Source organism: Balaenoptera physalus (assembly GCF_965194825.1).
Source record: "Balaenoptera physalus genome assembly, chromosome: 10".
NCBI classification, from domain to species: Eukaryota; Metazoa; Chordata; class Mammalia; order Artiodactyla; family Balaenopteridae; genus Balaenoptera; species Balaenoptera physalus.
Genome location: NC_138889.1, coordinates 51,292,009 through 51,305,240, shown reverse-complemented (window position 1 = coordinate 51,305,240; position 13,232 = coordinate 51,292,009). Strand labels below are relative to the sequence as shown.

Sequence of the window (13,232 nt, the reverse complement as noted above, 5' to 3'; positions counted from 1 at the left end):
GCTAAAATGACGCTTTTTCCAATGAAGCTTTTTTTTTGGTTGTTCCCTTTTTATTTTTCAAAACTAAATTTATCAGCACTTAACATCATTTTCACTTATTTATATCCTCTCCCACCATCCTCATTAGAATGCAAGTTCTATGAAGGCAGGGAATTTTACTTTGTTTTATTTACTAGCTTGAATGATGCTTGGTCCATTATAGGTACTTATCAAATATTTGGAAGTGGTAAGTGGAAATGATGTGGTTTTAAGTAACAACCACTTGTTATCATAAATTAGGCTAAAAACAAAAGCAAAATCTTTAAATAAATCCTTGTTCATTGTTTAAGGTTAACTACTAGTTGTGGTAATAAGCCATGTTCAGATAATTTCATCTAAACTTACTTTGCAAAACAAAAGGTTAAACAATTTAAGTGGGCAATACTTCTGAGTTTATTAGCAGGTATTAGGTGCAAAAATAGTATGTGACATCCTAGGCTTTGCTTTCCTGAAACTTCCAATCTCGGCAGAGAAAAAATAGAATCTGAAACAATTAGAAGACAATATATTAAATAGTTATTTCTCATTTATTCTATTTATTCATGTAACAAATTACTACCTTCGTGTGCAAGATATTCTGGGTGAGGTCCAGGAGGTATAGAAGTGAATAAGATATAGTTCCCGACTTCAAGGAGTTTACAGTCTGGTAGAAGAAGTAGGACTTACTACAAGATAAAACTTGCTCAATAAATAAAAACTTTATAAATGGAATAAAATATGCTAAAATTGAATAAGAAGATAAAATACTTTGAGAGTTCATAAGATGGAGAAATTCCAAAGACAGTATATTATGAAGCACTAAACTGTAATCAAATGCCAAACTGTATGGTAGAGACAAAAAAATGCTATTGCCTATCACTCCTGCAATTGAAATACACCAGGGATTTTGGTAAGCTTTCATGCAAAAAATAACATATGCCAAGACTCATATTTCTCTTAGTTCCCTGTGAAAGGGCACTGAACATTAAACAGAATACAACACTGAATGATGTTTCCAGCTGTTTCTGAGAGCAATTTCATAACCTCAGTTTTGTTCTTCACTCTCAAGTTTTACAAACAAACTAAAAAGAAAGTCTAATATTAATTTTCCAAAGGTTAAATTTAAAATTAAATTCATGCAAAATTGATGAAATACAACAAAATCTCACAAACAAGTTGTCACATCACATGTGAAGTATTACCTTCCAAAAAAATAGAGACAAACAGAATGCCATCTATATTTCAACTATTTGTCTTATTTTTTCAGATGGTAAAAGTGCTGCTAATTATTGTAGAAAACCTAAAAATACACAACATAAAATAAAAGTAAAATTTACCTGTAATTCTGGTATCTACCTAGAAAATTGGTATATTTCCTTCTGTATATAGGTGCACATTTAGATGCAGATGTAGTGATAAATGTAGCTACTGGTGTGATTACTGATTATAATTTGCATAATGTTTTAGCCATTATAGTGAGAAATTGGACCACCATTCAATATGCTTCAAATACATGATTTCTTTTGGCTGCATGCTATTCCATTTCATGGATGTGCCCACTATTATAAACAATGTTATGATAAAATAAGTATACAAAAATGTTTATTTGCTTTTCTGATTATTTCCCTAGGATGAATTCCTAGAATAAGACTAAAATGGTGAAAGCATTTTGAGACTCTATAAAGTGTTGCCAAATTGCCTTCCAAAATGTTACATGATATAAATCCTGTCCAGCAGAATCATGGAGTGATCATCTTCCCACACTCTTGGCAACTGGAGCACTGCCATATTCTTTTTCTAATTTGATGCACATTCATATTTTTATTTACGTTTTTTTAAATATTGATTTAGAATGTTAAAAAACTTATTTGAATTTATCTTAATATTTGTTAATTGTCCAGGATGTTGCTGATTTTTATATTGATTTTTAAGAGCTCTTTATAGTTTACATATAACTGTTTTATTTGCGGCTTTGCAGCTTTTTATATTTTAAATGTAGTATTTTAAAATTCTTATGTAGTCACATCTATTTTTTTCTTGGTGAATTCTTCTATTGTATTTATGATTAGAAAGTCCTTCTCAAAACCAAGACCAGTTAAATATGGATTTTTCATGGTTTTATTTTTACATTAGTCTATTAATATACATGTAATCACCTTGGTGTCTGATAGAAATAACTGATCATGTTTATTGAGTGAAGAGTATTTGCAAACAGTATACTAAATTATCTATATGAATTATCGCCTAGTTAATTCCCATAACCTCCTTATAACTATTACTTATATTAATAGTTATCGGCAATAGCTATTACTGTCCCTTTTTATATATGAGGAAACTAAAGTTCAGAGAGATCGATTTGCTTATCCAAGGTTACGTGACTAAGTAAGTGATGTAGCTGGTGTTTGAACTCTGTCAGCCCCTAGAGCCTGTTCTCTTAACTACTCTTTATACCAATATACAATGGCTCTAACTTTGTTTCTTAGCAAATTATCAGCTTTCTGAACGCCAAGTTTTGAATACTCTATCTGTTCTTTCTTTGATTTGTATTCATTCCTTCATCCTATATGACATTATTGTTTACACTAAGCTCTATTTCACAGTTAGCCATTCTATTGAATTGGCCTGCAAGTTCTTGTGTCAGCATTGCACCATTTTTAAATTGTTACAGCTTTGTAATGCTTATTAATGTATGCTATTAATGCATATGTGCAGTAGAACAAATAGTGCATTCATTATTCTACCCTTTGACAACTAACATTACTCTTACCATCCATTTATTAGTGTAAGCAAACATAGAATCCTTCTGTTAGGTTTAAATACTTTATTATTTGGTCTAGGATGAATTGTATTAAATATTGAAAATTTTTAATTTTTTTTTCAATTTCACATTTCATATGCAGGAATATGGGTTAACATCATTTATTCAAATACCCTTTGACATCAATCAGTAAAATTGTATGGTTTTCTTCATCTATATCCTGCATAGATAGTACTAGAGTTATTCCTAGGTATGTTGTACTTTTTGCTGCTATTGTAAATGGAATATTTAAAACTATATTTTTTCTTTATTGGAGTAATTAGGGAAGCAACTGATTTTTTTTAATACCTGTCTTATATTAGGCGCATCTCGAGTTTTGGGGGAACAAAAGGAATTAATCTTCTATTGGATATGTCTCATTCTGTTTCATGTTATATTTCAGTGCTCAGAAATTTCAAATAATGCTAAAGCATAACACTAACAACAATTATCTTTCTTTTCCCCCAACTTTAATGGGGATTCTTTTAGTCTTTCAACATTAAGTATGAAAAAGATTGTAAGTCTGGGATAGTTGTTATTTACAAAGTTAAATATGTAGCCTTTTATTTTTAGTTTTCTAAGAGCTTTTGTCAGGATGAGTGTTGAATTTTATCAAATGCCTTTAACATATATTAGAATGATACTTTTTTGTTTATTTAATTTTAGATGTTATGATTTATGATAATAGATTTCTAATTAAACCATATTTGCCTTCCAGGGATTCATTCTCACTTATCCTTCATAGATGATTCTTCAATTGATATTAATTTTTGCTGGATGTATTTTATTTAGAATCTATTCATTCTTACTTATTAATGAGAACAGGTCATAGTATTATTTTTATGCTTGTCTGTTTGGACATCCAGATAATATTAAATTTATAAAGTGAACAAATAAATTAACAAATGACAAATTATACCTGGAGGATGTACTAGATAAGCATTCCAAGAACAAAAACTTAATATTTATACAATATACAGAATTAACTTAGGTATCATATAGCTCTCAAATTAGTTCCCTTGGGGATGCCCTGTACTTTAGTTTTTCTATTAGGGAAAATGTCATTATATTCACTTAATAAATACATCCATGAAGTAGACCTTCTTAATGTTATTTACAACGAACATTAACAAATGAGTTTGGGCCTGTTATTTATCAAATATACAGAACATTTAAGTTTTACAATAGTGCAATTAATTTACTTACTCATTTATTCAAGAAGTTTTATTGAGTATGTATTATGTACCAGCCACTTCTAGTGCTGATGGTACTGTGAGGAATAAGACAGGTGAGGTTCTGGCCTTGTAAAGGCCAGAACTTTGATATACATGAAGAATGTGAAGCTGATCAAGGAAAGCAATTTGCCCAAATCCATGTATGTTATAAATGAAGAAATTATTTTATTGTACTACCCTCTAAGAGACTCAATGGAAAAATTTTCAAGAAGTAGCTTCCACATATGTGTAGTATTTTGCAATCAGTTTGACCTAACGGCAGAGAAATAGATAGGCTAACCCCTGGAAATTTCTTTAAGCTCTAATTCTGCAAGGTTGCAAACTCTCTCAATTCACTAAAACTGCATTGCCAGGAATATGAAAATTAGCAAAATTATAGCAATATTGACTTTATTGACTCCTCAAAGGCTAGGAGTTATAATTATTACTTGTTGAGCACATTCTCTTTCAGGCCCTGTACTCTGGACTATACATGCATTCACTTTAGCATCCTGAAAGCATTTCAAGGTAGGTATTATTATTTCCATTTTAGGCTTGAGAAAATGGAGATTCAGAATTTAAAATAAATTGCCCGATGTCATACATGTAGCAAGTAAAGGATCTAGACCTCAACTCCAGGGCAGTCTCTCTTCTATGCCTTTCTCACATGTACGTCTCATTACTATATTAACTGCAAGAGTATTATGTGAAGAATAAGTGCTTCTAAAATTTTTTAATCTGAGTTATGCTTTTAGATACTTCTTTTAAAAAATGGCCATAAATGGGAAAAAGTTTATTGGCCTGCCAATCAATCATAAATAGTCAACAGTCCAAAAATGATAAAGAAATTGATCAAGTATAATGGGCTCAATACTGTCATGACTTCATTGAAGCCTTGATAAAAGAATAAGTCTTGGATAAGAATTTAAAAGTTATTTAAGGAGTAAAGAACCTAAGGTTAAAAGTTAATTGACAGGGCTTTACCAGAATTCTATTGAATCAATCCATCCTGAAATATTCTTTTTGGAGTAGAGAAAGGTACCAGTTTATAACTTTTCTCTGATACGTGAAACAGTGAGTTCTGGTAGAGAAGCAACCACATTTATTTATTGTTGGGTTACTAGTACCTGGCACAATGCTTGCCACATAATAGCCATTCAGTAAATGCTTCGGTAGATGAATGAAGGAGCCTCTGTAGCCCTAGAGAAGTCAGTGCAGATGATAGAAAGACACCAGAAAGACAGGCAGCAGATCCAGTTCCTTGGCCTGATTCTGCTACTAATAGTCACCAATGTTGAACAGAGTTTTAACTTCTTTATGCCTCAGTTTCTTCATCAGTGAAGTAAACAGACTGAGCTGAATGATCCCACAGCTCTTTATTAACCCTAAAATTCTATGATCTCCAATTAATAATATCAGCATTTTCTTACAGAGTTCTTACCCATCAGAGAGGTGAAGCTCCCACTTATCAAAATGACTCCCAAGCAGTCAGGGACTCCAACCGCAGATTAAACCACTTCCAGCCTTCCTGGAAGGGATTGCAAGAGGTCCTAGATCCCTGTTTTCCTCAGATACTCTCTTTAATAACTATAAAATAATATTTTTTAAAACTTTTTGCCCATGATTATTTAATAGTGCAAATAAATATATGCAAGAGCTGAAATTAATTGACAGATATAATGACAGCTGTGTTTTTAGACATACATATAAATCTAATTTTCTAGAAAGCAGAAACATATTACTCAGCCTCTCCAATGTACTACTTGTCCAACAACTGAGAAATGACCCAATGTTAATGAGCGAATACAGTCATCCTTCTTGCACAAGCTATAAAGTCATGATTAATCATTTTTCTACACTTAGGGCAAAATATGTATTTGTATGTAGAGGGATGTCAGTTTGGTTCCACAGAAATAAGAATTACAAATGGCTGAATTATGTAATACTTTTTACTTTTTCTTTTCTTGAATGCTAAAGTGGAAATGACTACATCATCACCCACTAGGGATTCGAAATGCAAAATTTCAATAAAGTGTCTTTACTTTGACTTCAGCTGAGCAGAACTGTTACTGTATTGTCCTGTTTAACAACTGGCCCCTATCTTTGTAGGAACAGTCACAGAATCTACAAAGAGTTCAGCAGCCCCACCCATAAAAATCACACACCTGATCGTTTTTGCTACGAAGAAAGAATATTGTACCAAATCCCAGCAACATAAGGGCTAACTCTGGGAACTGTCAGATGCATAAATGGGGGTAGGCATTTGTTATATAATGTCCCAATTTACTTTTATTGGTTACAAACCTTCAAAGAGATAGAATGTCAGAAGAGGAAAAAGACCAGAGATCTCTGAGCCAGCCCACTTGCCTTAGAGATGAAAGATCTAGGTCTCAGAGAAGTTCAGGTCTTGTCCAAGGTCACACCCAGGAGCCAAGCCAGGTCACAGACTTTGCTCTCTACTTCCCAGTGCAATTTTCTTTTCTCTATTACCACACAGTCTCTGTTCCTTGGACACAATCACATTATTACAGCATTCCTCATTGGATGCATCCTCTGAGAACACAGCTGCTTTGAATAAGGATAGCTCAGGAACAAGGTGTCAGGGTATGTCCCATTCTCTTCAGAAATTTCAGAGAAGTTTGAAGAGGAGGAGGAAGGGTACAAGAGAAAGAGGTGATAATTCAAGAGCTTGAGCTAAACTTATTCTGAATGAAATTAAAAATAGATATGGATTACAGGGGAAAATAAATACCAATCAATGCTGTATCAGAAAATGTCTTCTACCAAAATAGATAAATGGATAAGACGTGAGATACACACACACACGTACACACACATACACACACACACACACACACACACACACACACATACAAAATGGAATATTACTCAGCCATTAAAAAATAAAACGTTGCCATTTGCAACAACATGGATGAATCTAGAGGATATTATGCTAAGTGAAATAAGTCAGACAGAGAAAGACAAATACCATCAAATCTCACTTATATGTGGAAACTAAAAAGCAGAACAAACACACAAAAATAAACAAAATTAAAATGGAAAAAGGAAAACAGACTCATAGATACAGAGAACAAACAAGTTGTTGCCATAGAGGAGGGGGTAGAATGTTGGGGGAAATAGGTGAAGGGGATTAAGAGGTATAATTCTCCAGTTATAAAATAAATAAACCATGGGGATATAATATACAGCATAAGGAATATGGTCAATAATATTTTAATAACTTTGTATGGGGACAGATGATTACTAGACTTAGCATGATGATCATTTCATAACGTATGCAAATGTCAAATCACTATGTAGTACACCTGAATCTAACATAATATTGTACATCAACTATATTTCAATAAAAAATTCAAGACGATGTACAGAAAAGGGACTTGATGTCATAAGAGTGACTAACAATAAACAAATCTCACTTACAGACCCTACTAGATTTATGATCACTGCCAAAACTCACAGAACATTCCAGGTGGAATGTTGTTGTCTGTTGGCATGGCCTTATATCTAGAATATTGCAGTGAAGTTATTCCAAATAGGACACCATCACACATCGATCCATTTTTATTACCACAGCCCCACAGCAGGATATGCTGCCTGCTTTAGTAACTCCGAGTTCTTTTGTACAACGAACTGTGATTACTTCATAAAGGTCAGTTCTCCCAAATCCCTGTAAACCATGGCACATCAACCCACCAAGATCATAGAAGCAATTAAAAGTGTTTAACCGGGAAGGTTGCCAGGACCAGATGGCTTCTGCCAGTGGGCTTTTGTTTTTGTTTTAAACTGCGCAACACTAGGGAAACAGAATTTATTTGCCTCATATCTATTTTCTAGTGGTTTTTTTTTCATATTTATAAAATAATGCATTCATCATAGGGATTCTCATTACATGGACATTAGAATGTGGGTCATAAGAAACAATAATAGAGACTCTCTCCCCCTACCCCCCATGTCCATTACGGCTCAGATCAGCTCAAAGTTTGCCATATATACTCTAATAGTATGTATGCATATAAAATCCTACTTCTGGAAGTAAAGGGTTCCTCAAGAGCTTTTGGAATTAGACTATAGGATAATCCATATATTAGGAAAGGGGTCAGAAGACTTTTAACAAGATAATCATTTTGTGCTACAAAAACTACTCTGCACCCCTAATTTTTGTAGTTTACAACTACCAAACACCACCACTTATTATCGATAAGATAACTATATCAGATAACTTATTTAACTGAGATAACGATGCTGCTTAGAAGCTTATTTAAATCATACAAACATAGGGTTGCCATGGATCAAATCCTGGCTCTAATTTTTTTTTTCAATAAATTGACCTTGGGAAAACCATAATCTCTTCTGACCTTTGGAGACTATTATTATCCATAATTAAAACAGTATGATATTTGCACATTGACTTAAAGTACAAAAAAAAAAAAGTTGAGAAAAAGACCCAAATATATACATTGAATTTGGTGTATGATAAAGTGACATCTCAAATCAGTGAGAAAAAAAATAAATTTTAAAATAGTATTGAGACAACTGGATAGTCACATGGAAAAAGAAAAAATTAGATCAGTACCTCACACTGTACACTAGAATGAATTCCAAATGGATCTGAGAGCTGGATGTAAAAAAGAAAAAAAAAAGAGGAAAACATGATTAATTCCTTAAAACATAAGAGAGGAGAAAGCTTCTGTAAATATAACCCAAAATCCATAAGCAGTAACATATGTACATACGTATGTATGTGTATATATATAATATGAGCAATAAAACCATATACATGTATATATTTACGTTTTTCAAAATATGAATAACAAACTGTAAAAATATACTTGCAACTTAGTTCACAGGCACAAAGATCTAATACTTTAACATAGAAAGAGCCTCTAGAAATCTGGAAGAAAAATACCAAAGGCCCAAGAGAACAGTGGACAGAAGACATGAACAGACTGCACCCAAAAAGAAAGACAAAAGGCCCTCAAACATATGAAAAGGCGCTTCACAGCACTTATAAGAGAAGTAAAATTCTACTAAGATACTCTTTCCTATTATTTGATTGGCAAAAATTCCAAAGTTTGATAACAACTTAGTTGACAAAAGAAGCAGCGATTCTCATATGATTGCTAGTGGGAGTACAAAGCATTAGATCTCCTATGACAGAGCATTTGACAGTACCTAACAAAATTACATATGTGTTTTCCCTCCAATCCAGAAATCTCATTTCTAGGAAACTACACTACAATCATGCCTCTATAAATACCAAAGAGCATATCCACAAGGTTATTTGTGACAACATTGTATATAACAAGCAAGACAGTGAAGAATTTCAAATATCCAATCAACAGGGAATTTGTTGAATAAGCCATGGTCATCTACCCAATAAGGTGCTATGTGGTTATAAAAAAGAATGAAGAAGATCTCTGTAGACTGTTATGGAATAATTTTAAGTATACTTAATAAGTGAAATAGCAAGCAAGATGTTTTTATCTCATTAGAAAGCAAGAAAAGAATAAACACACACACACACACACACACACACACACACTTCATTACTTTTGTGGTAAAAGATGCCAAATGGTAAACAAAAAATAATAATAATTGGTAACAATGTAAGCCCACCAATGAAAATCATTTTGTCCAGGATAGAATCTTTTATTTTTAAACTTGCTTTATTACACATGTATATATGTTATTTTTAATATATAAAGACTTTTAGATATTCTTAAAAGCTTTTAAAGAATTGCTTTAGTGTGTGACTATTGTCCTCTGATAAGATAAAATTAGGCTTCAGTCAATACTTAAGTATTTCAAGAATTATGAATTATAGTTATTTTAAGTAATCCATTTCCTTCTCAAAAGTATCCTGCTTGGACAATGAATTATATATGACTACACCTACAGGGGAATGGGAGAAATGGAAAAAATGGAAGCAATACCTCTCCGCTATATCTTTTACCACAGTTTTTACTTCTGAATCACGTAAATATACAAAATAAATAAAATTTAAGGGAAAGAAAACAATAAATTCTAACAATGCAAACAAATTCAAACAACCTAGCCTGTGTATCAGACTACTAATTTAATCCCAAAGAGAAAATAATTATTTCAAGTGACTTTTGAATACAGTTTATCTTATTTTGAGTGCATTCTAAGGAAAAAGGTTGAACTGCAAAATCCCTACATTTTATTCAATAGTTTCATTGTTTATTTGTATTATTAGTGTTATAATTTTGAAGCTATTTGGCGTATAATGTAGAATAAAGCAAATAAGTAAAAATATTATTAAGAAAACAAACATTTTTAGTGTAAGAGAAAGGAGTTATAAAGTCAAGGAATTTTAAGGAAATACTATGTAATGTTAGATTTGAACTGGAAATATCATTATCTACTCATGACATTCGAAAAAATGTATCTATTCCCTATCTGTTCACTAAAAGGGCCTAAGAAACAACACCCCAGTAGTCAGGAACATAACTAGCACCAAGATCTTGCTTTCTAATTACCATTTTTCTACCGAAAGGAGCCAGAGTTCCTTGGAGAGATGACTAATTTTATATTTGGGGTAGGAAAAGTTCCAGAACATGAGAGCCAATTTGAAGGGTTTCCTCTTGACCAAATGCGGACATCAAAGAGAATGTTGGTACTTCTTTAAAAATTGAAAGAGAACATTTGCCATTCTTAGAGTTGATTTTTATACTAACTCCTTATTCTAAGGGAAATGTATTAAGTCATCCTGCATTCACATAAGTAACATCTTAAGACAATGAAGGGAAACATTTTTATAGAAAAATGGCCTGTAGAAGAAATAATAGAATTAGAATTAGAGCAAGTGAGCTACAGAGAGCAAATGTGGCAAAATGCTAACAATTGGTGAATAAGGTAAAGTTGTATAATGGTGTTTGTTTCCTGTTCTTTCAACTTTTCTGTAGGTTTTTAATTATTCAAAATAAAAGTGGGGGGAAAGCTCAGTGTTATGGGAAAATGCTGAGGAGATGATTAGATTAAAACATACTAAAGATATAAGATCCAAATATAATTCATGAACCACGATTGGATCCTGGTTTGGAAAAAAAGAAATTACTACAAACAATTGAGGAGGATAGTTGGGGAACTTGCATATGAACTGGATATTAATAACATTAAGAAGTACTTATTAGTTGTCTTTTGTGTGGTAATGCTGTTATGGTTATGTAGGAGATAAATATTGAAGTCATTCTGTCTGCAAGTTACCTTCAAATGGTTCTGTGAAAACAATTCTAGCTATCTGCATAGATCGGGGAAGATAAATTAATAGATCAGATAATTTCAAAAATAGAAAGATAGATAATACACATTGGGCATATTGCTAACAACTGTTGAATCCAGAAAGTCTGGGTGTTCGTTATATTATTCTTTCAACATTGTACTAACTTTTAAAATTTGTCTAATAAAATGCTGAAAAAATTAAAATTAAAGACAATATTGGGGGGGTTATAACAGCATTACATATAAATAAAATAAAGTATACAATTTGTGTACATGGTTGTGCCATCTTAAGATTCAGCTTCTGAATAAATGTTATTTTACCCTCTTCCTCTACTATCCTGTATTTTATGACACAGAATGCAATTAACATAGGAAGGAAATTGGGGATGCCTTATTGGATTGAGTGGACAACTTTGGGTTTAGTGAACATGAGATTAAGAAGGTTGAATTACTATAAAATGGTCCCTTGACTTCCATATGTGTTAATTGGATCTTGTTGGCTAGTTCTGTATTTCCCAAAGGAAGAGAGAAATGTTGATTTTCCTCCTCTCTGTTCGAGCCCTTCCATTTAAACTCAGCCAAGTGAAGAATAACAATAATCCTCCGTGTGCACATCCCCCCCACACACCAAATCTCCCACGTACATACCGGTGATACACTAATTTAACACACCGATTAAAGACTCCAATTACCATATTCGTATAACTTTGCCTTTAGCTCCCTTACTTCCACTGCAGGCAGAACTGCTGTTAGTATTTCAGATGAGTACCTTGTCAATCCTTTCAATTTTGCCCATCACTGAGTCCTTGTCCTAGTATTAGACCAAGACGTGTTTTAGCAGTTTAGCTCTTTCTTTAAAGTACTGTGTTCCCCAAATTTACTTACATTAAAAAAAAATTTTACCAAAAGGTGCTAAAATATTTAGAATATATATAACTCAAAGTTTCACATATTAGATCAAGTTCTGGGTTCTCCTTTGTTATTTCGTTTTGCTTTAAAATTTTAATCCTTGCCATTTTGCTTTCCAGTACTATTATATTCTGCTCTGGAGAAAACAGACAAAGAGAGAGACTTTGAATTCATAGATTAATTCATAGATGTAAGGAATTATTAAGACATTTGAATGAAGTAGTAAATTCCTAGTTCACCTTTAAGTGCCAGCTGATATATTTCCCTTGCAAGTCTTCCCAAACACCTAGACAGGGACCAAACCAATCTATACCCCAGTAACTAGCACATTACAAGGACTGGTAAAGACTCATTAACTATTTCTTGAATGAATAAAGTATCCATCCCTACAATGTGTACCATACTATGGTATAACTATTTCAACATATCAATCTCCCTTCAATGGATCTAACATCGAACGTTTTTATCTTGGTTGAGTGAGATGATGAAGGATAGTCTTGGGAAAATTAATCTGGCAAGAGTTTCCAGGGAGAGGGGTAAATTTGAGGAAGAACACATTGAAGGAATAAGGAAGACTAGCTGTATATAATTTGTATGTAAAGCCACAGAAATTCCTTTAGAGCCGAGGATTGAACCTAAGATCAGGGACAATCCATTCCTATTCTTAAAACATCAGGCTGATGGCACAGCGAAGCCCCGTGACTTACTCGTGTGGCCCTGGAATTAAAGTTAAAATTCAGGAACTCATTTAAACCTTTAAAGCCTTAGCAAAAAAGTAAGAAAATGTATGGGAGCTATTTCAGTGGCAACAGATCTTTGTAGCGGAGATTTACATTGCATGATTGTGGCAATTGCTTTATTTTCATTCTGTATATTGTAGTGAATCCACATTGCCATCATTAAATATTTATTCAGTACTTCTGCTAAGTTGCTGTAGCAAAATGATTTTTTAACATCTCTTCCTATCTAATTATAGACAATATAGATAATATGAATATAAAAAGGCATGAACACAAAACAAATAATATTCA

General features: G+C 32.7%; 1 protein-coding gene across 9 annotated transcripts in view; it reads right to left on the bottom strand.

The window, feature by feature from the left end:
• The window catches only part of DLG2 (discs large MAGUK scaffold protein 2), a 2,066,111-nt gene that overhangs the window by 979,600 nt on the left and 1,073,279 nt on the right, over nucleotides 1–13,232 (bottom strand). For 4 of the 9 annotated variants that reach the window (XM_082410117.1, XM_082410136.1, XM_082410139.1 and 1 more), the window contains one exon: nucleotides 8,624–8,665. The exons of the other annotated variants lie outside the window; for them this stretch is intronic. In XM_082410117.1, the coding sequence (XP_082266243.1) occupies nucleotides 8,624–8,665 (42 nt within the window). The remainder of the gene's footprint in view (nucleotides 1–8,623; nucleotides 8,666–13,232) is intronic. 9 annotated transcript variants of the gene reach the window in all.